At 36.1% G+C, this 26,565-nt stretch overlaps 1 protein-coding gene across 1 annotated transcript; it reads right to left on the minus strand.

Moving 5' to 3' along the window:
- Nucleotides 1-3,581: 3,581 nt before the first annotated feature.
- On the minus strand, nt 3,582-18,023 carry nr2f5 (nuclear receptor subfamily 2, group F, member 5). The gene is made up of 4 exons (XM_073847415.1): nt 16,973-18,023; nt 8,869-9,149; nt 7,386-7,632; nt 3,582-5,007 (listed from the first exon to the last, which is right to left on the minus strand). Exons 1-4 carry the CDS (start codon nt 17,337-17,339, stop codon nt 4,691-4,693), a joined length of 1,212 nt encoding a protein of 403 aa, XP_073703516.1. The 5' UTR covers nt 17,340-18,023; the 3' UTR covers nt 3,582-4,690.
- Nucleotides 18,024-26,565: the final 8,542 nt, after the last annotated feature.

The raw sequence follows: 26,565 nt of genomic DNA on the forward strand, positions 1-26,565 counted from the left end.
TAACAGAGTTGCCCTGGGCAGTTGGGAGGCAACGCAACACCATCAATATTGATGCCCCGCAGCTTAACCGGTTTTTGGAAGGACTTTCTCCCACATCAATATTGATGCCATTGCCACATATCCTCGTCAGGCCCTCTTTAAGGATTTATAACAGCTACAGGAAGGGTGGACGACTTTGTTAAAATGCCATAGACGTTTTGGTCCCGGTGACTGTGCTGGAGGAATTACTTTTAGTCACGGTCATTAGTTTTATGAGATTGTGATTGCTCTGGATTTTTGGTTTGGAGGAAAAAAAAAATTTAATTTTTAAATGGAAAAACTCCTAAAAATGGCGTTTTCATCATCCCAAAGTTCTCCAGCTAGGCTTTGTGCATTCTCTCAAACCGCCGCAAGGCATGAGCTCCGCTTCAGCAGCTGGCTTCCTGACAGACAGCCAAAAATGAGAGACCTCGTATGCACAAAGACTGACCTCAATTCAATTTGACGTCTCAACTATTGATCTGGCTGGCTGGCCGACCCTCCCAGAGACAGTCCGCTTGCCCTTGTGGCCAGTGTTCAAGTTTAAGCGCTATAGCTGCGGGCGACTTCATTCTTAACATTTGAAACGTGCATTGCTATAGTTCATCCAGGGCTCTTTGTAAATTGAGATTGTCACATCAGAGGTTAAACGTGTGTGTAAGTCAAGTCACTCCTCAACAACACCCCATTTGTTTGCTATAGTAGAGTTTGGAACAATCACTGTCGTGTCTGAATGATTTATGGGGCATGACACCAGATTCGTCATTTTAACCACAAGCCACAGTAACTATTAAAACATGTCAGAGTCTAAACGCTGGTAAAACCGAAGCTGATTTTTTATCAAACCAAAGATGTGAAATACAACAAGCATCCCATATGCTTGAAATATGTATGAGATGATAAAAACCAATATGCATCTACATTCAAACAGACATTTAACTTACCCACGGGGCACATGCTGCTGCAAATATATTTTATATTCACAGTTAGGTAATATTGCATGTTGTTGAGGTGAAGAGGTCACTGTTGATCTGGAGTGACAGGTCTGAAATGAAGGTGTAAGTAATTTTCATACCAGCCGCTGTATTGCTGGAAGGGGTCTGGAGACCACAAGGCCACAAGCATGACTTATAACCCTGCCAACAGAGATCTAAACATTATGCGTTAGTGAATTTTCTAAAAGAATATTAAAAAAAATGCTGAAAGTATATTCTATCATCTTAAAATTAAGTATTTAGATTTACTCTTAATTTTAAATATACATTTCCCCCAAACTATTCAGTGATCTTGAAAGATCACAATGGCTGTTTCTCAATCACTCCCTAGAAAATCCCATAATACACTGTAAAAAACACCACAGCTGCTCACTATATTCACTTACTGAAAATGAAATTAAGTCACCAATGGGGAAATAGAAAAGCTTAAAGGGATAGTTCACCCAAAAATGAAAATTCTGTCATTAATTACCCTTGTGTCGTTCCAAACCCGTAAGACCTCTCTTTATCTTTGGAACACAAATTATGATATTTCTGATTAAATCCGAGAGCTTTCTGATCTTGCAAAGACAGCAACGCAAATACCATATTAAAGGCTCAGAAAGGTAAGGACATTGTTAAAATAGTCCATGTGACGTCAGCCTTGAACATGAAAGTTGAGTTGAATTTTTTTTTGTGTGTGTGTGTGTGTGTGTGTGTGTGTGTGTGTGAACTAAGAACATTTTGGGGAAAAAATGAAAAGGCTGAAAAACATTTTGCCAATAAGCTCTGTCTAAAATGGAAAAAACTAAGGAAATACTTTAGCATTTTTTTTTTTTTAATCCACTCAAAAGAATGACAAATATGAAGTCATGTGATAATGCCTGAAACATTTTCTGGTTTGATTGATTTGCAAATGCAAAACAAATACAACAACATTTTAGTGGCACATAAAAAAAAAAAAACATAAAATCTAAGATTACGAATTGAGAATAAAGTCAAAATTACGAGAATAAAGTTAAAATTTTCAGAATAAAGTTACAATTTTGAGAATAAAGTCGAAATATTTTAAGAATAAAGTTGAAATTATAAGAATAAAGTCTAAATATTTTGAGAATAAAGTCGAAATATTTTAAGAATAAAGTTGAAATTATAAGAATAAAGTCAAAATATTTTGAGAATAAAGTCGAAATTATGAGAATAAAGTCTAAATATTATGAGAATAATGTCCAAATTATGAGAATAAAGTCTAAATATTACGAGAATAAAGTCAAAATTATGAGAATAAAGTCTAAAAATTATGAGAATAAAGTCTAAATATTTTGAGAATAAAGTCAAAATTATGAGAATAAAGTCAAAATATTTTGAGAATAATGTCGAAATATTACGAGAATAAAGTCCAAATTATGAGAATAAAGTTTAAATATTATGAGAATAAAGTCCAAATTATGAGAATAAAGTCCAAATATTTTGAGAATAATGTCGAAATTATGAGAATAAAGTCAAAATATTTTGAGAATAATGTCGAAATTACGAGAATAAAGTCAAAATTATGAGAATAAAGTCTAAATTTAGGATTTAATTTAAATTTAAATTTTCGAAACATTTCGACTTTATTCTCGAAGCATTTCGACTTCATTCTTGAAATCTTATATATATATATATATATATATATATAAATATTTTACATAGCACTAAAACATTGTAAAATACAACCAAATATCTTTGTACAATGGTCCTTACCCTTACTCATGGTATTGGGAACATTGACCTGGAAAAACTGAACAGTTTTGCCATGGAGTTAAAGGGTTAGTTCACCCAAAAGTGAAAATTCTGTCATTATTACTCACCTTCATGTCATTCTAAATCCACAAGACATTTGTTCACCTTTGAAACACAAATTAAGATATTTTTGATAAAATCCAAGAATTTTCTGAACTTCAATAAACAGCAATGCAACTACCACATTCAGGGCCCAGAAAGGTAGTAAGAATATCATTAAAATAGTCCATGTGACATCAGTGGTTCAACCATAATTTTTATGAAGCTATGAGAATGTGTCATTGTAGGCTACTCTTGTGAATGTGCATCAAAAGATTGACATGGAACAGAAGAAAATAAATAAACTAATTTTTCTTTGCACACAAAAAGTATTCTCCTAGCTTTATAACATTACGGTTGAACCACGGATGTCACATGGACAATTTTAACAATGTCCTAAATACCTTTCTAGACCTTGAACGTGTCAGTTGCGTTGCTGTCTATGCAGGGCCAGAAAGCTCTCGGATTCCATCAAAAATACCTTAATTTGTGTTTCGAAGATGAATGAAGGTCTTATGAGTTTAGAACAACATGAGGGTGAATAAATAATGACAGAATTTTCATTTTTGGGTGAACTATCCCTTTAAATACCTGAGGAAAACCTGTTTCAGTCAACCAGATGCATCAACATTTTGGATTCAAATCTATTTTAATGTACAACAGTTGCTTAAAAAATGCTTAAAAACTATAAAGCAGAGGCTCAAACCAGAATGACCGGAGAACAAAAGTTGATACAGGAACAAAATGCCACAAAAACAACAGCAGCAATTCTGTGAATGACAGATTTTATTTCATTAATTCATTTCTCCAAACCTAAAATACAGAAAAACATACTTTGATAGAAATATTCTGTGAACTAATACAACAGGTCCTGCTTTCAAAGGTCCCAATGGCTTTTATATCCAAATGCTGCCTTAAAAGCTGTAGTGCCATGTTTAAAAAAAATGTGACAAGGGGGTTTAAACATATTCAAACGAGCAAGAAAGTAACAAAAATACTTGATGAAACCTACAGTATGCTACACAATATACCTGGTCATCAAAGGCAGACTATTGGCATAATTGAGGTCTTGAGTTTGTTGGGTCAATTAGGGTAATCTGGGTCATTTTTGCATGTTTGACTGTTAACATGACTTTATCCTATGAAAACCCAGCTAGAATATGGTAAAGTTAGCATAGACTTTGTTCACCTGGACATACGTTCCTAAACATCCCAGAATACCCTATTTTACCCTAGTGTTTTTCTTGAAACTACAGGAGATAAACACCTGTATTTAACAAGACACATGTTGTGCTTGAGACGGCAACATTCTGTCTAGATGTGCTGAGTATTTGGATGCAGCTGAGAAAAGCACGGAAAGTGAGGGTTATCTGGCTGGTTTCAAGTGCCTCTTTCAAGTCTTCCCTCTTCATCAGAGACCTTAACACAAAAATCAACAAGACAAACGGAATTTCACCTCAGTCATCAGTTCCATAAATGCTCTTGAGAGTTCAGTTGCCCGTCCTACTTTGGCAATGGCTTTCTCTCCAAGAGTCCTGCAAGAGTCATGCCTTTATCTCAGTTGTATTTAACAACCAAACGGACAGAATCTTGAATCTCCCGTTAATACAAGTGGTTTCGAGGTCCATCTAATAGCTGTTCTGGTAAAGTTTTGGCATCAGCTTTAATGGCTTCTGGTTGAGTCAAAATCAGGAATGGACGTTGCACTTTGGGCCAAGCAGTCCTCGTTCATAGAAAACCTCTGTAGGAAACAGTTCGGTGTCTGTATGAACGCTGTAGTCCATTCCCATCGACGGAACAAACGGCTGGTGCTTCAGGTAAGTGAGCAGGTGATGATGTGGCAGAAAGGGGCGTGATATGGGTTGTAGGATGCGGGATCAGGGCCCGTTCTCATTGTAATGCAGCGAGATGGGCCGGTCTCTCTGGACGGGCATGTAAGGCCAGTTGTAGCTGGAGCCGGAAAGCAGCATGTCCCGCAGCAGGGTCTCGATGGGCGTTTTGCCTACCAGTCGGACAAAGAACAGCTGTTCGATAACAGGAGAAGAAACGATGCGTAGGGAGGGCAGCCGTAACAACAGGCGGCCGAATCGGTTGGGTTGATTGGGGTATTGGTTCCGCACGTACTCCTCAAGAGCGCACTGGGACTTTTCCTGGATGCTCTCCACATGGGCCACATCAGATAGACCCATGGCATCTGAAGAAGAAAGTAAAACAGATGGAAAAATTAAGAAATACTGTAGTATCTATCAACCCATCTATCTACTGAACAATCAATCAATCAGTCTTTCTATGTATCTATCAGTCTATCTATTTATCATAAAACAATCTATGTATGATAAAACTAGGCATCTATCGTAAAACTGTCTATCTATCTATCTATCTATCTATCTATCTATCTATCTATCTATCTATCTATCTATCTATCTATCTATCTATCGTACAACAATCAATGACAAAACAATCTATCGTAAAACAATCTATCTATCTATCTATCTATCTATCTATCTATCTATCTATCTATCTATCTATCTATCTGTCTGTCTGTCTGTCTGTCTGTCTGTCTGTCGTAAAACAATCTATCTATCTATCTATCTATCTATCTATCTATCTATCTGTCTGTCTGTCTGTCTGTCTGTCGTAAAACAATCTATCTATCTATCTATCTATCTATCATATATTATAAATTAATCTATATACCCACCTTCTACTGTAATCTATCCATCCATCCCTCCATCCATCATCTATCTATTGTAAAGTAATCTATCTATCTATCTATCTATCTATCTATCTATCTATCTATCTATCTATCTATCTATCTATCGATCTATCGATCTATCTATCGTAAAACAATCTATCTATCTATCTATCTATCTATCTATCTATCATCTATCTATTTATCTATCTATCTGTCTATCTATCAATCTATCTATCGTAAAACAATCTATCTATCTATCGATCTATCGATCGTAAAACAATCTATCTATCTATCTGTCTATCTATCGTAAAACTATCTATCTATCTATCTATCTATCGTAAAACAATCTATCTATCTATCTATCTATCTATCTGTCTATCTATCGATCTATCTGTCGTAAAACAATCTATCTATCTATCTATCTATCTATCTATCTGTCTGTCTGTCTGTCTGTCTGTCTATCTATCTATCGTAAAACAATCTATCTATCTATCTATCTATCTATTATATATTATAAATTAATCTATATACCCACCTGCTACTGTAATCTATCCATCCATCCCTCCATCCATCATCTATCTATTGTAAAGTAATCTATCTATCTACCTACCTATCTACCTACCTACCTACCTACCTACCTACCTATCTATCTATCTATCTATCTATCTATCTATCTATCTATCTATCTATCTATCTATCTATCTATCTATCTATCTATCTATCTATCTATCTATCTATCTATCTATCTCTATCTATCTATCTATCGCAGGTTATTAAGACACGATCCCCTTCGTCATTCTCTCTGTCACGCTACTTATCATTGGTGTATGCGTACACTTAATCATGCTGAGCTTCAGTTCTGATAACAAAAGATTAATTGCTTCATATTTCTATAAGGGCGAGGATACCCGCTGAGCGGGACACAACCGCCACTTCTGTCCCATGAGTCCAGATAAAGACATCTATAGTTACGGTAGGCAGTGTTTTGTAAGGGGGGCACTGATGCGTCAGTCCCTGGCGTAATGTCAGCGGTGACAAGCCTTGCGTGCTTCTGCGCCAGTCCCCCTCACGCTGGCGTTGCACGGCAAAGGCATCCCCCTCTCTCTTTGTGTTTCACAGTGTGAACACGCGCTGGGAGCTGCCACCGCACCGCGTCGGGCAATCGGGGCGACTGGCTGACATTAGAGGCCTGTCGGGTGATGTGAGGTGATAGGAGGTTTGGGCTGAGGTTACGGGCCACAAGAGTTTGTCTGTCCCTGTTAGCTCATGTCGGTGGATCCCGGCAGGGGGTGGAGGGGGGCTTTGGCTGGAATTGCAGGATGGATCACATTGATGCCCTGGGCTACAGAGGTTATGTAGGTCACGGCCAGACTGAAGCGAATCCCTCTTGCCGCAACTCAGCATGCATAATTCAGTCATGTTGGTGGAAGTTGAGGTGGGGCGGGGGGCTGCTTGCCTGGTTTCAATAATAAATGGAAGCGTGAAGGATTGAGTGATAAAAAAACGAATCGAGAGCGGTGGGCTCAGCCATCCATTTGGAAAAGAGCAGGTCTGGGCTGGAAAAGGGTTTCTGACAGGTAGAGCAGGGAATCAGAAATAATCTAAACCACTGGGCAAGACATCTCTGAGTCTGGAGCTCTGTACCAAAGCGATTGGCAGTGGCACAGGGCATCCTGCCCATTGTGAATGTTTTGGGTGTAACACGTTATTTGTACTGTAACATGTGTTATGTAATCAGGTACCCTTTTAATTTGTTTCACCTATTTAGTAACCTCTCAGAATACTAAACTAAATTGAGGTGGAAACTGTGCTACTAAAATCGACTCATACAATAAATGCCAATCAAACCAAGTAGCCTTAAGGCTAGTTATTCTTACCAGAGGTGAAGAGTACGATGGACTTCAGACAGGAGTACTCAGCCGTGTCTACCTGAAGGGCTTTCAGTTTTTCCACCTGCTCTTGGAAGACTCGTATGTGGTCCATAAAGGCCACCACCCGCTCGGCTGACATGGGGGAGGCGTGTAGACCAGCAGCGGCCAGCAGGGGCGCTACATGCAGCGGCATAGAGCACTGAGCAGCATTCAGAACGAACAGTTCACTCCACGACATGCGCAAGAGCGCCACCTACACACAAAAAAGCCACACAGGTGTTTTTTTCTTTAAATATGAAAATACTGAACTTTAAAATATAAAATACATTAACATGAACATGTGCGTTTCTTGTTTAAACTCACAAAGAAGTCAAAATTATATCAATATCCCATTATAAATTGTGACCTGGACCACAAAACCAATCATAAGGGTTAGTTTTTTGAAATTGAGGTTTTGAGATCTGAAAGTTGAATAAATAAGTTTTGTACTGACGTATGGTTTGTTAGGATAGGACAATATTTGGTTGAGATACAACTATTTGAAAATCTGAGGGTGCAAAAAATCTAAATATTGAGAAAATCGCCTTGTGAAGTTCTTATCAATGCATATTATTAATCAAAAATTACATTTTGATATATTTATGGTAGGAAATTTTACAAATATCTAGATCTTTACTTAATATCCTATCCTATGGCATAAAAGAAAAATCGATCATTTTGACCCATACAATGTATTTTTGGCTGTTGCTACAAATATGCCCGACTGGTTTTGTGTTTTTTTGTGAAATAAAATCTAAAAAAACAACACTACAGTCTTTTATTATATTGCTGTCATTGTTGGCAATATATCACTCAAGGCTGTGCATTACAGTCATTTTAATCATGATTAAGTGGGTTTCAGGAAATTCATCCCTCATCTGTTGTAAAATCAAAGTAATGACTTATTGCTCTAATTTATTTTCTTTATAGATGTTCCAATACATAGTGCATGTTACTCCCAGGAAAAACTTTTCTTTTCGACCGACTTATGCCTTTAAAATAAATAAAATAAAATAAATTAAAATAAAAATGATGCATAAAAAAATAATATATATAAAATTTTAACTTGATTTACCATTTCAATAAAATTAAATAAAAAAATAATTAATTAATATATTAATTTATGGTAACACTTTATTTTAAGGATTAAATCTCACTATTAAGTATTATGCATATTACTAGCATATTGGCTGTTTATTAATACTTATAAAGCACATATTAATGCATTACTCTGCTGGACCAAATTTTAGAACTTTTAACCCTACCCTTTACTGAAGCCTAACAACTACCTAACTATTAATAAGCAGCAAATTAGGAGTTTATTGAGTCAAAAATCATAGTTAATGGTTAGTTAATAGTCAGAATTGGACTTTAAAATAAAGTGTGACCAAAATGCCTAATATATATTTTTTATTTAGTATTCTTAAGTAAAAATAAACTTAAAATTGACCTGATCCATGAGCTGCAGGTCAGGAAAGAAAGGGATGTTCTTCGCCCACTCAACAGCACTGAAGAGCAAACGGGCAGCCAATTCGCAGATGTTCTCGATGCCCATCAGGTTGTTAGACTGCATGCACTGGGCTCCATAGCGGGACGTGGGGTACGGCTCAGCCCGTAGAAGCAAAGAGATGAAGCCTGAGAGATACGGCTGCCCGTTGTATGGGTCACTCCCGTTGCTTAGGTACTGTCCTGGACTGGTCTGCGAGTTGGACATACGTCCTCTTTGAACAGCTGAGGAAGAGGACATAAAAAGCAAAGAGCCGTTAGATATTGATGTGTTTACTTGCAAACACAACCAAATACATCCAAGTCCCCTTCTGCTTTCTAATGTCTAAGCGACTGCAGTCATAGCATCTGTGAAACCCATCAGAGAGATGCCGACCCCTATGCTATCCATCAGTGAGTAATGAGTGAGTGAACACTATGGGTGAAATGGTGTTTTTCACACTTCTTCAAACAAATGGTTCAGCCAGAGGCGAAGGGCAAAACAGAGGCCATTCCTGTAATGACGCAGCTCAGTGCCCATTTGGGAAACACCTGTTAACTATCCTGCTGTCTGGCCAATAACTCCATTTACTATAAACCAGAGGGAGCATGAAATGAAACAGAATGAAAAAGAGACTGTGTATAAGAGGGAATGACAAACAACTAAGGAAAATGTTATTGCTCAGAGACGTAATAGAGTTCAAAAGTGGCAACTTTATCTCAGCCGTTCCTCATAAATGACAAACCCAGGACCTGAGGGTATCATTATTGTTTTATTTTAATCATTTAAATACAATTTTGCCAAAGGCACTTTTTAAGAATGCAGATAAAAGGTAACTTGGAGCTGAGGTTGACTAAAAAGAACGACTAAAAAGAGAAACAGGGCTGAGAAACTACAGATATCAGATCTAGGCAGACTAATTGGCCGATATTTGAGATTATCAGCATCAACCCACCAATCAGATTAGGGCATCCAATGGTAGAAACGCCCACTATGATTAACAATACAGCCACTCAGCAACCTCTAGCTAGCAAATCACACAAGATCACAATGCAGATTAAACGGAAGGAACAAGTCACACTCTCATTATGATATGAAATACAACCAGTTTCCTTTCGGAAGGAAGGAAGAGTAAATGGAGAAACAGAATGATGAGGATTCAGAAGCTTTTGTTATGATGAATACATATAATGAATGCTTCGGTTATGTGTATAATTTACAACTGAAGCTTTTCCTATTTCTTGTTTTACACAGTTACTGAATGAAAAATGATGTTTTATGAATGTCATTCGTGAAGAAACAGTGCTTATTTTAAGAATCAGTAGTTTTTTTATTTTAAAGTCTCTTCTGCTCACCTAGGCTGCAGTTATTTGATCAAAAATACATAAAAACAGTAATATTGTGTATTTTTTTTATTTAAAATAACTGTTTTCTATATTAGTGTATTTTAAAATTGTATTTATTTCTGCGATGCAAAGCTGAATTTTCAGCATCATTACTCCAGTCTTCAGTGTCATGATCCTTCAAAAATCATTCTAATATGTTGTTAATATGTTATAAACAGTTGTGAAACTGTAAACATGTTCTTTTTCTGGACCTTTTTCTCACATTATTTCTCGCTCTCTCTCTGAATAGAACAGAATAGAAAATCTGCTAAATCAAAGCAAACTCAGGCACTCTTGAGTCTTGACTCAAGCATACATTTCTTCAGAGCCGAAGTTGTGCTGCATTCTTATGAGGCTCGGATAAATCAATAAGTGAACATGCCTTACGTGTGTCAGAGGATTAACACTCGACTCGCACTCAGAGGTCAAAAGTTAAGGTAGCCGGACTTTCCTGTTCCTCGTTTGTTTTCACTGTTTGTCGTTCTCTCCTGAAACTGGTTGCGACGGAGCTATGGCATACCATAAGACATGAAGGGTGGGGACAGGTGAACATTTGCTTTAACGAAAATGTCTGACATTGGATGTTCAACATTAAATCACTCAGGTGAAATCCATTAAACCTTACTGACTGAATTATTTTGAATAAGGAGCAATTCACACTTGAACAGGTAAAATAGATGTGCATGCTTTCAATATGACACTAAAGGAAAGAAGAGCAACCAACAGTGACCCTGGACTACAAAACCAGTCATAAGGGTCTTTTTTTTTTAATTAAGATGTATACATCATCTTAAAGCTGAATAAAAAGGTTTCCATTAATGTATTGGTAGGACAGGACAATATTAATACAACTTTTGAAAATCTGGAATCTGAGGGTGCACAAAAAAATCACCTTTAAAGTTGTCCAATTTAAGTTCTTAGCAATGCATATTTCTAATGAAAAATTAAGTTTTGATATATTTACAGTAGGAAATTTACAAAATAACTTAATGGAACATGATCTTTACTTAATATCCCAATGATTTTTGGCATAAAAGAAAAATGTATAATTTTGACCCATTCAATGTATTGTTGGCTATTGCTACAAACTCAGGGTCACAACTGCAAAAAAAGCTTTCTTTTATCATTTTACAGCATTCCTAAACTTGCGTTTTAGTAATTATATAATCAGCAGTGCTATTTTAGTATCATTTATATACTATTAGAGTATTGCATACTATTTTCAAATAGCTTTATTTTTTGTCAATTCAAGTTTTATAATTTTTTATGTCATTTTGTCAGTTTTCTTCATTTTTAATAGTTATAATTAGCTTTATTAATTTGTTTTCTCATTTTTAGTTCAAGTAATTTTAGCACTCTGAACACACATAGCTTTCAGTTTTTATCTACTATTTATTTATTTTTATTTAAGGCTTGATTTGAACACTATTTTCTGATTATCAGTGACAACAATAGAGTTAAAGCAATTACTATGCCTTAGGGTTGTTCCGATTCCGATACTAGTATCGGAAATGCCGCCGATACCACAAAAAAATCTAGCATCGGAATCGGCGAGTACTTGAACCCACGTACCGATCCGATACCATTTTCTTAAGATATGTTATTCCCGCTAGCAAATCAGAAGCCAGTTCTTCTTCGCGGCTCAGAATGCAAACAGTGTTGCCACAAGCAACCACTGTTTAGAGCAGCGAAGAAGAAATACAAATGTGCTAGCAGTTTGTCCGCTAAAACGGCGGCATGTCTCATATGTAGGGCTTTATGATTTCTGCGATGCGGAAAACACGGACGGAATCGCGGAATCCAGTCAAAATGGAACTTACAGTTTAACGCGGAACGTCACGGAATTTGTCAAAGTTTGATGCATTAATCAAAGGTAGTTCATTACACAAATCAAATCGTGATATGGACTAATATTAAGCCAAAAACCGACTGTTTAAATATGAATTAATGCGTGGTTCTGTGTTAATGAATTGTACAGGCGCGTGGTTTGTTTACTCCTTGTACTGAAGCGCGCGGGACACTTGCGGTAATATTAAAGGGCTCCAGACTGTGACCAATTTTTCTGCCAGTGTTACTAATTTTCGTGAGCGGTCACACTGGCGCGACCACCGCGTTGTTCAACTCATAAGCTCTGCCATTTCTGTCTCAGATGAGAAACATAAAATGGCACGCGAAACGAAAGTGAAACTAACACGACACGTTTGAGCTGCTCAGCGCTGACCGTTTATCAGCTTGGACTGCAATGCAAACAAACTTGCACAAACCCCGAACAGCTTTATTCGGGAGCCAACGTTGATTTTGCAACACTGTTACTGCTGCGAGATGCAGTGAGGAGCATTTGAAAATGCCGCACAATGAATAAGGTTGCTGCGAGATCTAGTGAGAATCTTTCAAATTCTGGCCAAAATTCTCTGTTATAAACAGGGCTGATGTACGTCAGAAAACCAGATTAGTAGCCTAATACTAACTATATGAAAAAATATTACTGTCAAATGTATGTCATATAATAAAAATACTCTAGTTCACTGTATATGTCATATAATAAAAGTTCAATGTATGTCATATAATAAAAATACTCTAGTTCACTGTATATATCACTGTATATTTGTTTTATTAAGGAATAAGTCTGAAGCACACAATAAAATAATTTATTAGTATTATCTACAGCTGTATATACAATTACACACCCAGGTATCGGATTAGTACTCGGTATCGGCCGATACCCCGAGCCCAGGTATCGGAATCGGTATCGGGAAGGAAAAAGGGTATCGGAACATCTCTACTATGCCTCAGTTTTTTTAGTTAGATAGAGTGCAAAAAAAAAAAACATTTTAAATCATAACTTTTACAGTTTAAATCCCTTCAAAAAAATTATCTCGGGGTCTCAGACTTTTGAACACCACTGTGTTTGAAGAATCATAAGGCTTTACGCTACACAGCAAATCTGCTAGAAGGAAGAGTCACCTCTGCCGGAGGTCACCTGTTTAAACGGGTTGAACAGCAGGATTAGCCAATCGACCAGGTGGCAGAGTGATATTTACCCAAACCCTGCAGAGAGCCGTCACATTTGGACTTTGCTATGATCCTGTCTATTATTAATGTTTACTTTCCATTGACCTATATTTCACCCTGCACATGGGAAGTGACTGACTTATAGGTCATGAGATGAAGTCACAGCTTCAGCACGTTTCCAGAGACGCTCAGCAGAAGCGTCACATGGCGGACATGCACTGTTTACTGCATCCTAATGTGACATTTTTACATCCTGAGCCATTCTGCATAGATATATAAAAGATCCCACTGCCACATCTCTCACATATTCTGGTCTCTAGAAGTCCCTCAAATGTAAATTATGAGATTTTGAATGCTAGCATTTTTGCATGTGAATGTCAGACTTCATTCAGTCCGTACTGGTCGTTTTCTAGCTCTGACAAAGGTCACGGCCTTGCGCATGGAACATTCCTGCAGATGCACGTACTTGCAGAAGCCTGTGGAACTGACAAGGCAATCACACTGCTTTCTTTCAATCAGAGGCGCCCTTTGTCAGGCTGGAATGTCAGTCATGTCAAGAGCAGCCGTGAGGTGTAAAAACAGGTAGAGCGATCGAAGATGAGGAGCGCTAGGAGGAAGATCATCTTAGTGAGTCTAAGACACAAACGCACTAGCTGGGTCCTTCAGGTCCTGAGTTTCAGATCAGTCTTAAGAAGGTTCTTTATTGGCGTTGATGGTTCCATGAAGAACTTTTAAGTTTTAACGAAACCTTTAGAGTGGAAAAACGTTCTTTAGATTATTAAAAGGTTCTTTGGTGAACCTAAAATGGTTCTTGGTTCTTCTATGGAATCATTATGAAAAAAAAAAACATTTTGGAACCTTTATTTTTAAAAATGTAGATTTCCAAACCTACAGTCTATTAGTTACCAGATAAAATTTTCAGAAATGTTCCCGTGTGCTCCTCAAAAAAAAAAAATATATGGATTTGGGACAACCTGAAGATGAGTAAATAATTCACTTTGTGTTGAGTTACATCAAAATTGACTCACTTCTGGCTTCTTTGAAGCTTCTACAGAAGGTTCTCATGTGGAATAGTCTATATTTAATCAAGAAGGTCACATTCTGTTCATCTATGCTGTCTGAAATCGGTACTAAGAAGTATATACGCACTGTATGTGAGCATCTGTGTAAGCGGCAGCGTGATTCTGCCCCATTCATTACCAAATGCATGTGATTAACTCGTAGGAGGAGAGAGTGGGATTTCTAAGCACTGCAGAAAACAAAGAACCTTACAGAGAAATGCGTTTGACCTCGTCCAAAGCAAGCAAACCATGCAAAAGTTCAAGAGTTTCAAGGCTACCATTGATCTATACTATCAAGGTCTGATATCTGAACCATTTATCTGGCGACTACCAATTCTTAATGCATTAATATTTCCATCTTTCTTTAATCAAGTAGTGCAGAGTATCTTAGATCATCCTAAAGCATGCCAAATCCATATATCTACATAACACAGAATCTGATTTATTTCGCACTTGTACTGCACTCATGTGAACCTATGCACTGCTAAAAGAAGACCTTGAGGATATTTTATGGAAAATACTGTACAGTAAAACTTATACATGACCACAGTACATGAAACAAGTGTTTTGTTTGTTTAGTTCAAAGTGTGTTATGACTGCAGATTATCTGTAACGGCTCAGTACAAGGTGCTTCTCTTTGCAAGTGACTGAATTGCATAATTCAGACAAGACATCATTTATGAATGAAAAGAAGCAGCGAGGCTGCATGTGTTCCTGTCTATATCTGTTTTGTCTGTACAAATGCAAAACAACCTAATACTGGCTGATATTGAGTGAATGCATGCAGACAGTTAAAGCAAACCAATGTCTGATGTTTTCACAAATCCATAAGTGCAAAACATGAAGTGCAGGCTACGCAAAGACCGTAATTCAAAATGATTTCAATGCTTTTACATTTTAGTTTCAAATAAATTCACACTATATGATAATAATCAGGATTTTTTTATGTAAACTCTCAATCAATTATGAGAGACAAAACAAGTCATGAAACAAATAATTATTAATTAATGTAAACACAATAAAAACACTGAGTAACTAGACTTTTAACTCTTATGACTCTTATTCCTTTGTGAGATCTAAACCCGATCTCTACTGTTTTGGAAAACGAGATGTTAATATTTTTCTAATTCAACAGGCAACTAAGGGTGATTGGAAAATCCCTGAAATTCAATACAATACAATAAGGACTGAGTCAGAGGTTAGCATCTACTTTGACAGAAATACAATATTATGTAAGTGGCTACAGAATAAGACCCATCTTCAAACAAGAAGCTCATTAAAGGTCAACAGACTAGAGAATGAAGAGGCTTTCTCAGGTTTTTTTCAGTCTGAAAACATGAATAAATTAATTTTCCCTGCAGTCATTTTCATAACCCAAATGAATGAGGAACTTGGCAGAGTTTTCGCAATTAACTGCACAGTGGATAACAGCTTGTCCACCGCCATACAATTAAAAAAAGAACACTATTTAAACTTAATTTCAAATAGATCATTTCTAAGAAAGACTTAGACAAACCGGTTATGCCATAAAAGTATTTAAACTCCTGATCTGCAAACAAGGAATTTTCGATTTAAGTTGTTAAATGTTATTTGGACAATTAAGAAGCAAATAGCCAAAATTAGTCCAATTCCAAATTATACTTTAAAACAAGACTTCAATTGTTGCTGCAATTAGCTTTTATACACAACTCTTTTCATCACTATGCTCATAAAATAAACCTTTATTAATGGTTCTTATGTTTACTACCCTTATGAACTTTTTGTGTTTAGTTTTCATTGACATTTGTTTTTTTTTGGAAATTAAGAGAGTTCCTTGAGAAAAAGTTGTTGATGTTACAGGTTTACAAAAAACAATATAATAAAGTTTTTTTTGAGAAACTTTGCCCTCAAACCCCTTTTATGGTTCTAGGTGAAACCTTTAGTTGACAGTAATATAGCATTACACAATAATATTTGTCTTATCTGCTCTCTCTGCACTTTGATGAGTTTTCAGGGTTTCAAATTTCATTCTTGGTAATAAGGTTAAACAAAGTGTAATGAACTCATCGCCACTTTGATTTGACAAGCTTTGATTATACATATTTGTTCTATTCTAGTGGGAATTCTACTATTAAAAAATAATTAAAGTTAATTACAAAACTTTTCTGTTAACCATACTTTTCCAAAGCACTTGTTGTTAACAAAAACACTTTGGTAACATGATATCTGTCACCTCAGACACCTCAATATATGTTTGAGAGAAATTACATAAGTATTCTGTTTAAAAAAGATTTGACTCGTTGATTTTTAGTCAATATTATGTTTTAGTTGTAACAATAATTGTAGCCATGTTAAATGTAAAAGTTCTAAATAGAACCAAAATTCCATAGTGATGATTCTTTTTCGAACCTTTATTGTCGCAACAAGAACTTTTTTTTAATTTTCAAAGAAACAACTCAAGAATCATAAAAAAACAAAAACAAAACGATTTTGATTGGAAGAGATTCAAGAACCACTGATATACCATTATGTCTCCGAGCTTCAAATCATTTTACATTTCTGACCAGCTTTATCCTACAACAGGATTTTTCGTCTAGTGCATGCAGCAGTTAAAACACTGTCAGATCTTACCCTCTCTCCTCATTCCGACTTTCAGGCACTTCTTCAGCCGGCAATACTGGCACTGGTTCCGATGGTGCTGGTCGATGGGACAGTCGCGGTTCCCCCGGCAGGTGTAACTCAGGTTCCGCCTAACCGAGCGCTTGAAGAAGCTCTTGCAGCCCTCGCAGGTAAACTGGCCGTAGTGTTTGCCGCTGGACTTGTCCCCGCACACCATGCAGTCCACATTGGGAATTTTGTCCCCGGAGAGCGCGTCGTTGCCCGGGGTAGAACCTGAGGGAGTTCCCGGTGTCCCGCCGGGCTCCTGACTGCACATTTGCAGCTGGGACCCGGGATCAGCCGAAATGTTCTCTTGCCACTGATTTACTACCATTGCCATGCTATCCCGCAACACTTTCTGTGGTAACGACCGATACAATGCGACTCCTTTCAAGCGGGGAGGAGAGTTCAAACGATCCTGAATGAGGCTTGAGAAGATCTGAGGAGATCTGGACGAGGCGCGCAGCGCTTCCCACCTTGAGATCTTGATACTGCGAAACTTTACTTCTCTACTCAGAAGAGGTCTTGGAATATTTAGGAAGTAAACACGAAGGTGACATCATTACAGTGAGAGAAATCCCCAAAACACGTTCATCTTGGGAGTTTCAGAAGCTCCGAATAGTGTCAGTATTGAGTGAGAATGTCCGAGCGAACACGAGAAGACCATCCGTTTGAAACTTCACGATCTTCTCGAAATCCCACGTGTGAAGTTTTGCCTTTAATGTAAGATAAATAGCGATCGTACGTAGGCTATTATTATATATTTAAAGGAAAAGACCAAAAAAAGAGCGATTTCCAATCATCACACTGATACGATATCAAATCGTAGGCTGATCTTCGTCCAAACAAGAGCGAACGCGAAATACTATTGCGAAACAAAACATGTAACGTTAACGTTAAATAAAATAAAAATGAATTAAAAGCTAACAATTTTTTCCTTTGCGTCAGAAAAGTTTCTTAATAATCCGTCAAAACTTGTAGGCTCTGTTTACAGGAGGAGATTCAGCGTGTTTCACTCGCCAGCTGTCCGATTCATCTCTGAGAACCGTAGTTAAGATTTCGGTGAAAGTGACACTAAACAGCCGTGGTTACCGGAGCTCCGCCCACCGCATTGCATATAAGGATATAGTGACCATATTAGTATATGACGCCTTCGCAGGGGCGGGGCTTAGATACGCTGAGCTTCTCAACTGGGCAGTGGAGGTGCTAGAAAAAAGTCTTTGTCCAATTGGACAAAGGCGCTGCTCTTGCACAATTAATGTGAATTGTTTTACAATCTCAAGAGATCTTGAGGAGAGACATTAACACTGGTTATTTTTGGTTATAAATATTTACCAGGGTACTATAAGTGGCAAATGTGAATTCTTGAACAATTTATTTCATAATGTTCTGTTAGGATAAATGATACAGAGACTATTTTATTATTTTAAAGACTGTATACTGAATTTTTTTTTATTTTGTTTAAAGGCAAGTGGTTGCAATCAATTTATTTTAGCTACATTTAAATAAGCAAATTTAGTTGACTAACTTTCAACATTTTTTTACTTAAATTAATTGCAACCACTAGTAACCATTAGTAAATTCAATTAATTATTTTTATCAGTGTACATTAAAAACTTTTTGACACAGAATTACTTTCATCAGAACAGTTAATTCTTAAAATACAAACAGAAACAATTTTTAGAAAAAGGTCAAATTGTTTGCATTCAATTGTATGTCATAAAAGACTTTTGGTTTAAATTTGAATCCAAGACATGTTTGTTTTGTGCACTTTGAATTACTTCAGTACAAAATTAATAAACAAACAAAATTAACAGTCTTATTGATGCATACTTAATTATAGTGATAGAAAATGATGGGATCTGCATGTTACCTTGTTTTTATTAGTGCGTCGTGGAGGTGTTAGAGTTCACACCATTTGACAAAGGTTCCTCGCAGGAGTCTTGACTTCTGTTTAGTCTGTAATGAGCATATTGGGAAGCTGTTAATGCACAAAAGGCCACAGTGTAAATTACAGTGACATGCACTGGGTTTACCATTACACCTAAAAGCTGTGAAGAAGCGTAGAAGTTAAAGGCATTGAACTAACTAACTGATGTCGTAACTATTTAAAGCCTTGTTTGTATGCAAATTAAAATTGGCATGTGTTCTAAATGATCCAAAGTAACTTCAAAAAGAATATATTGGGGATTGTCTTCATAATTAATTTGATTGCATACAGTTGAAGTCACCTTGCAGAATTTCCAAAATGTTAATTATATTACCAAAACAAGAGGGATCATACAAAATGCATGTTATTTTTATTTACTACTGACCTAAATAAGATATTTCACATAAAAGATGTTTATATATAGTCCACATGAAAAAATAATAGTTGAACTTATAAAAAGTGACCCAGGTCAAAATTTTACATATACGATTGATTCTTAATATTGTGTTTTTACCTGAAAGAGTCGGGGGATGAAAACTTTTTAATTCGAAGATCAGGGTAAATACAACTTATTTTCTCTTCTGGGAAACACATAAGTATCTTCTGTAGCTTCTGAAGGGTAGTACTAGATGACAAAAATATTATGTTTAGGCAAAATAAGAGAAATGTACACATCTTCATTCGGTTCAAAAGTTTTAACCCCCAGCTCTTCATGCATAATGTTTCCTTCTGAGGCATCATTGAGTGTTTGAACTTTCTGTAATATTTGCATATGAGTCCCTCAGTTGTCCTCAGTGTGAAAAGATGGATCTCAAAATCATACAGTCATTGTTGGAAATGGTTCAAATACAAAAAATGCTGAAAAAAACAGAATTTGTGGGACCTGAAGGATTTTTCAGTAGGACAGCAGGCAGTTTAACTGTTCAGGACAAACAAGGGACTCATAAACAACTATCACTAAACAAAAAAAAAAAAAAAAAAAACAGCTGTGGATGATTCAGGTCTGTATTAAGAATCAAGCGTATGTAAACTTTTGAACAGGGTCATTTTCTATAAATAATAAAACCTATTATTTTCTCTTGTGAACTATATGTAAACATCTTTTATGTGAAATATTTTGGTAAAATAATTACAATTTGGCAGATTCTGTAAACTTTTGTGTTCAACTGTATTTTTATGTAGTAAATATGGACTTAATTTACTGCAATATTATTTTTAGATTTTTTTTTAGACCTTGCTCTAGTTTTTATAATGTTTCCAACTAGTTTTAGACTTAGAAGGTTAAAAAAAATTAGCAAACACTTCCTTTATTACATCATGGAAAAGTTATGAAACTACATGCTACATAAAAAAAAGAAAGAAAACCATTTGTTTACTTCTTACATACCATTTGCACTGAGACAAGTAATTACGATAGACAAATTCCTAATACTGTGGAAAATAAATGATGACGCTAACTTAAATGTTAAAGTAATCATTATGCAACAAGCACTAAATTAGACTTTTTTTTTCAAATATTTCTATAAAAACCTCAGTTCCATAAAGATGCATTAATATTTTCCCATCTCCGTCACAGTGGGAACTTTCCCTCAGCGAGTACGTGCGCTATTCCATTAAACCAGTTTAAACAGTTATGCCTCCCTCTCTATCCAACATTACATGCTAAGTAAACACTCATCTTTGTGTTGATGTCTTAGCAAAACAATAGCAATAAAACATATCATAACACTGCCAGCATTATTTACAATGAGGTCAAACAAGTTTAAATACGAAGCATATAGCAAATAAATGGAAATGAAAGAAAATAAATTATTTACATACTCACAAAACATATGGTCCCCAATTAGGCAGCATGCAAAGAAAAGAACTTGGTGTTATTGTTGTCCCTGTTTAGCACGGCACTTCTAGCGCTAGAGGCCATAAAGTTGGCCTTTAGCTTAGCTTAATTGTTGTCACATGTAACCCTACCTGTCCTCCAATTAGCCTTTTGACTGGCTATTAGATCATTCTGTGGCATAGTGACCAAGGGCGTTATTGGGTGATTATGTGTAATTCTATACAGTGATGGCATTTAAAAAGTCTAAATGAAATGAATCTAGTCTTCTAATAGCATTCATATTATTTGTTCCAAACCCCTGTATGTTGTTATTTTTTCCTGTCAAACACAAAAGGAGGATTTTTGAAGGATCATCTCACAGCTCTTTTCCATAAAAGGACAGTTTGCCAAGCTTAAAAAGACAAAAAAAACAACATTTATCGAATTGTATCATCATCACTAAAACATACATCCATATGTCAGATGCATCTCTAGCTCTGATTGATTGTCATGATGAATGCACAGGGAGCTCATGCCTAGTATGAGGTGACTGATGACTGCAGCAACTGGCACAGTGACTCCCAGATTGAGGTCAGGGAGTAAACACGACCACATAGCATGGCCTAGGAAATGCAAAGGCCACTGGTTTGCAGGTTAATTTATGGAAGCTTTGACAGTTTGTGACCCATGATTCAGTGCCCCGTTTCTGACGTGAAAGACAAGCCAGTCCAAAAATGTACCCGTAAACAATCACTTAGGTAACCTGAGTGTGAAGCAAAATATGGCCTGGAAGGTCCAACTTTCTGGATGTCCAGGGTTTGTTTGAAAGGACAAAGTTAGACTGAATGACCAGTTGTCATGCTTTCACCTCTTCACAGATCAAATAAAAGCTCTTAAACTTAAAATTAAAACACATAGGCCCGGTTTCACAGACAGGGTTTAGACTAAGCCAGGATTAGCAGATAGTTCAATTAGGATATTTAAGTAATTTTTATAAACATGCTTAGAAAAAAACATTACTGGTGTGCATCTTGAGACAAAACAAAGACACCGATATATTTTAAGATCAGTCAGTGCAAGTTTCTTTCAGTTCAAACAGCTCAGACTTACATTTTAGTCTAGGACTAGGCTTAAGCCTTGTCTGTGAAACCGGTCCTTAAATTTACAATCTAAATGAAATTATTTGAATACGCTACCAGTCAAAAGTTTTTTTTTTTTTTTTTTTTTTAAAGAAGTCTCTTCTGCTCACCAAGTACAGCAAAAACAGTAAAATTTTAAAATATTTTTACTATTTCAAATAAGTGTTTTCTATTCAAATATATATTCAAATGTAATTTATTCTTGTGATTTTAAAGCTGAATTTTTAGCATCATTACACCAGTCACATGATCCTTCAAAAACAATTCTAGTATTCAGATTTGCTGCTCAAAATCATTTATTAGTATTATTATGCTGAAAACAACTGAGTAGGGCTTTTCAGGTTTCTTTGATTAATAGAAAGTTCAGAAGAACAGCACTTATCTGAAATGAAGTAACATTATACACTATACCATTCAAAAGTTTGTAGTCAGTATTTTCTTTAAAGAAATTAATACTTTTATTCAGCAGGGATGCTTTAAATTGATCAAAAGTGATGATAAAGACATTTATAATGTTACAAAAGATTTCTATTTCAGATAAATGCTGTTCTACTGAACTTTCTATTCATCAAAGAAACCTGACAAAAAATTATACTCAGCTGTTTTCAACATAATAATAATAATAATGTTTTTTGAGAAGCAAATCAAATTATTAGAATGATTTCTGAAGGGTCATGTGACTGGAGTAATGATGCTAAAAATTCAGCTTTTAAATCCCAGGAATGAATTACATTCTAAAACATATTAAAATAGAAAACACTTATTTTAAATAGTAAAAATATTTCACAATTTGACTGTTTTTGCTGTACATTGAATCAAATAAATGCAGGCTTGGTGAGCGAAAGAAACATTGAAAAATCTTACTGTTCAAAAACTTTTGACTGGTAGTGTATGTAATAAAAAAAAGCCAAAAAAAAAAAAAAAATTGGTAGTTGTCTATAAAAGTATAGTCTATATAAAAACAGTCAATTTATAGTATGACACTCCTATAAGGACAGATTTACATTTTGGATGCGTGCCTTTACATTTGTGCTTCATATTGTGGTTTGTTCGGACAGTGTGCTCTTTCCTCTGTCCGATTAGACTTGATTAAGAGGTTAGACGTTGTGAAGCATGGCGTCTTTAACTGAGATTTATCTGTTCCTGTACTGACCTCTATGGGGTTGCCTGCCCTCACCCCAATGTCCTCTAGATTTATTTGGTTATTTGTTTATCTATTCTGAGGAGTCTTGCATTTCTCCCTATTTTTTTTTTCCTGTTTATGCATCCAAGTCTCATTTTTCACAGCGGTAGCAATATGAAGCTCTTTCCATGTGCTGATACAGTCAAAATACGGGTAAAGGCGCTGATGACCCTCATGACCTGGACACCCGCCTGAAGCTCAACCCACAACGTTCTGCATTGTACTGCCGCAACTAACATACCGCAGAGAAAAATAACCTCCAGGTTTTAAAGTTAGTTTTCCATTGAGATACCACCTTCTGTTTCCATTCAAGAAGGCCTTGAGAACAAAATTTAAGTTCTTCAGGGTTTACAGGTTTGACTATCACTAAATTCATTCAAGCAACACCAAAACAGGCACTTGCCTACGCACACATTTCTTGTTGGGAGTTTCTAGGCTAAACGGGGAGAGCAACAGTATGTGGCTAGCATGACCTGACATGCCTCTGAAGCTGGAGGGGGTCTTGACCTTTGCTCCTGGGCTTCAAACCTAGGAAGATGAAAAAAGGGATTGGTTAGGAGGGTGACTCCTTAAACAAGAGCTTCTGTTTTAGACAGGAATGTCAGTTCCATAAAAAGATGCCTATAGAGAAGGCAAAAAGCAGCCAAAAAGAACAGAGAGATAATGAAGATATAAAAGAGTATGTGTGTAGATGGTGTGGGGGAGACCGGGGCTAGTTGTCACACAAGGAGACTGTCATAAGTGCTTCATTTCAGTAACTATGATGTTTCTTTAATAGTTGATATATAACATCTAGTTCGAAACCCTTTTAAATGACAATCGTTTTTGTAAATGATGTCCTTCAAAGTAACATTTCAAATAGATCATTGAACTTTCGTAATAGCTGTTGGGGTAAACAAGACAACACAATAAAGATAATATATATAAGATATATAAATGGTGTTCTCAAGGCAAGGGTATTTTTCATGTGTTCATAGGCATATTTTATAGAATGTTGTAATCTTTTGTATTTACTAATCCATTTTAACATTAAAAGGGGTGACATTAATAGTTGATACATTATGAACTAATGATGAACATTATAAATGAAGACTAAGCAAGATAAATAAACAATACTTTTATAACATGTTGTAAAAGCATTAAAAGGGGCATTATTAATATTAGTCGATACATTATGAACTAACATGAGCTAAAAACGAACAAAATATATGACCCTGGAGCACAGAAATAGTCTTAAGTAACACAGGTATATTTGTAGCAATTTCTTTTATGCCAAAAATCATTAGGATATTAAGTAAAGATCATGTTCCATGAAGATATTTTGCAAATTTCCTACCGTAAATATATCAAAACTTAATTTTTGATTAGTAATATGCATTGCTAAGAACTATTTGGACAACTTTAAAGGCGATTCAGATTTTTTGCACCCTCAAATTCCAGATGTTCAAAATATTGTTCTATCCTAACAAATTAACCATCAATGGAAGGTTTATTTATTCAGCTTTAAGATGATGTAAAAATCTCAATTTCATAAAATTGACCCTTATGACCGGTTACATATAGTCCTGGGTCACATATATTTATAAATGATCACAAAGCAAGATTAATAAATGCTGTATTTTTTTTTGTTTGTTTGTTTTGTTTTTTTCATAAAGCAGTTTTGCCACTTTATGGATTGTTTTACTGTTTAAATTTTGATGCCAATTAGCAGGTTCAAATGTGTCTTTCTACATATAGATTGTGACAACATGCCCCAATTTTGGGTCAACATGTGTTAAATGAACTCTAATGGTGGAAATTTTTAATGGCTTTTTTGTAGCCAAGACTTAAGCATGAAAAATACTGACAGGACTAAAAGTGTGTCATCCAGTCTTGTCTGTAAAGTCTAGAGAAGTGTATTAACTGAATCCACTGCCTACAACTTTGGTTTTCTACCTTCATTGCACTGTGTTGATCTTTCAAAAAGAGAAATGGAGTTTACCACTCGCTGAAATACAAAATGTGGCGCTCATACAACACGTCACCGGAGCAAGATATTTGATTATAAATGATCAGACTGGAAGACTGTGACCAATGAGCTTAACAAGGCAGAATACTGGGCTGTAACAGATTTGCTAAACACCCCCACCAGCCTTTCTGCCATAATGTGATGTTTATGGCCATTTTTACCCCCGGACTTCAGTCATGCGATGGAGCAATAAATTACTCAAGCAGGCCCGCTGGAGGGAAAGTCCTTGTGACTCTGCGCTGCGGCTCTAGCGGAGAGAGCGTGACATAGAGGGTCACATCTGCAGATAACCTTGTGTTTTCTCACTGTTTTTCTCCGACATGGCGGCCGCCCTGGAAAGCACACATTACCCACCCATGGAAGGTTGCGATCTGCTCTGGGTGGAACAGTGCTGACACGTACCATCAATACATCTCCAGCCCAACGTTTTGGTTCGTGTCATTTTCAGGAGATAAAGAGGCCAAAAACAGGAAATAAGCTGGAACGTGCGGAATCGGGAAAAATTGAACTGCTGATCTTTGGAGCAGATTAGGAGTCAAGTTATGGTCAAGCTTATTATAGTCAAAGTCTCATAGGAATACGATTGAGGCATGTCTTCATAATAGCATTTTTCGTCAATCAGTATGGATTTTTTTGACAAATCTTGAAGTTTACATTAGGTTTCTCAAAGAGAAAGTCATATGGGTTTTCGAAAAAAATAGATTTTTGCAGTTTGTAACGTAGCTATGCTTCAATATAAACAGTTGATCAAAAAAGTGCATGATAAATAAAGATACTGTCTCTCAAAAGCAAGATTCAACTCTGAGCTGCCTTAACAAGTGGTCATATTTTCGATATATATGTCACTACACTCTTAAAAATAAAGGTGCTTTAAAAGGTTCTTCATAGCGATGCCTTAGAAGAACAATGTTTGGTTCCACAAAGAACCATTCAGTCAAAGGTTCTTTAAAGAACCATCTCTCTCTTACCTTTTTATAATCTGAAGAACCTTCTTTCGCCACAAAGAACCTTTTATGAAACAGGAAGGTTCTTCAGATGTTAAAGTTTCTTAATAGAACCATTCAGACAAAAAAATTCTTCTATGGCATCGTGAAGCACCTTTATTTTTAAGAGTGTAGGTAATATATTAGCATCAGTGATGGAAATAACGGCATTATAAATAAACAGCTACTAACAGTAGCAGTTATTACTAACAGTATTACTTTTTCAGTAACGAGTAATCAAATGAATTACTGCTTCCCCCGTTACCGTTACTGACAATAAAATGTGGTGTTACTATAATTTTCACATTTTGTTCTTCTTCTGAGGTAAATCCTGGCTTATTTCTCTCAGCTCGTCTTCTTACAGAAACGAAAAGTAGCTGAAATTAACTTGATGAATCTTTACATTTGTTTACGGAGGTTGTTTGAACGTTTACCTACATGTCTGCGCATCTCAGTTTAGGCGGAAGAAACTGGAGCTCATATTGGTATCATATGGATTACTTCATC

This window comes from Garra rufa, chromosome 9 (genome assembly GCF_049309525.1).
Source record: "Garra rufa chromosome 9, GarRuf1.0, whole genome shotgun sequence".
NCBI lineage: Eukaryota > Metazoa > Chordata > Actinopteri > Cypriniformes > Cyprinidae > Garra > Garra rufa.

Bases quoted from the DNA above. Each gene is read 5' to 3' on its own strand.
- nr2f5 (XM_073847415.1), bottom strand. From the start codon at position 17,339: ATGGCAATGGTAGTAAATCAGTGGCAAGAGAACATTTCGGCTGATCCC. The intron at 9,150-16,972 runs GTAAGATCTGAC...CCTCTTCCTCAG, and splicing joins AGTCGGAATGAGGAGAGAGG to CTGTTCAAAGAGGACGTATG. The intron at 7,633-8,868 runs GTCAATTTTAAG...TTTTGTGTGTAG, and splicing joins ACCTGCAGCTCATGGATCAG to GTGGCGCTCTTGCGCATGTC.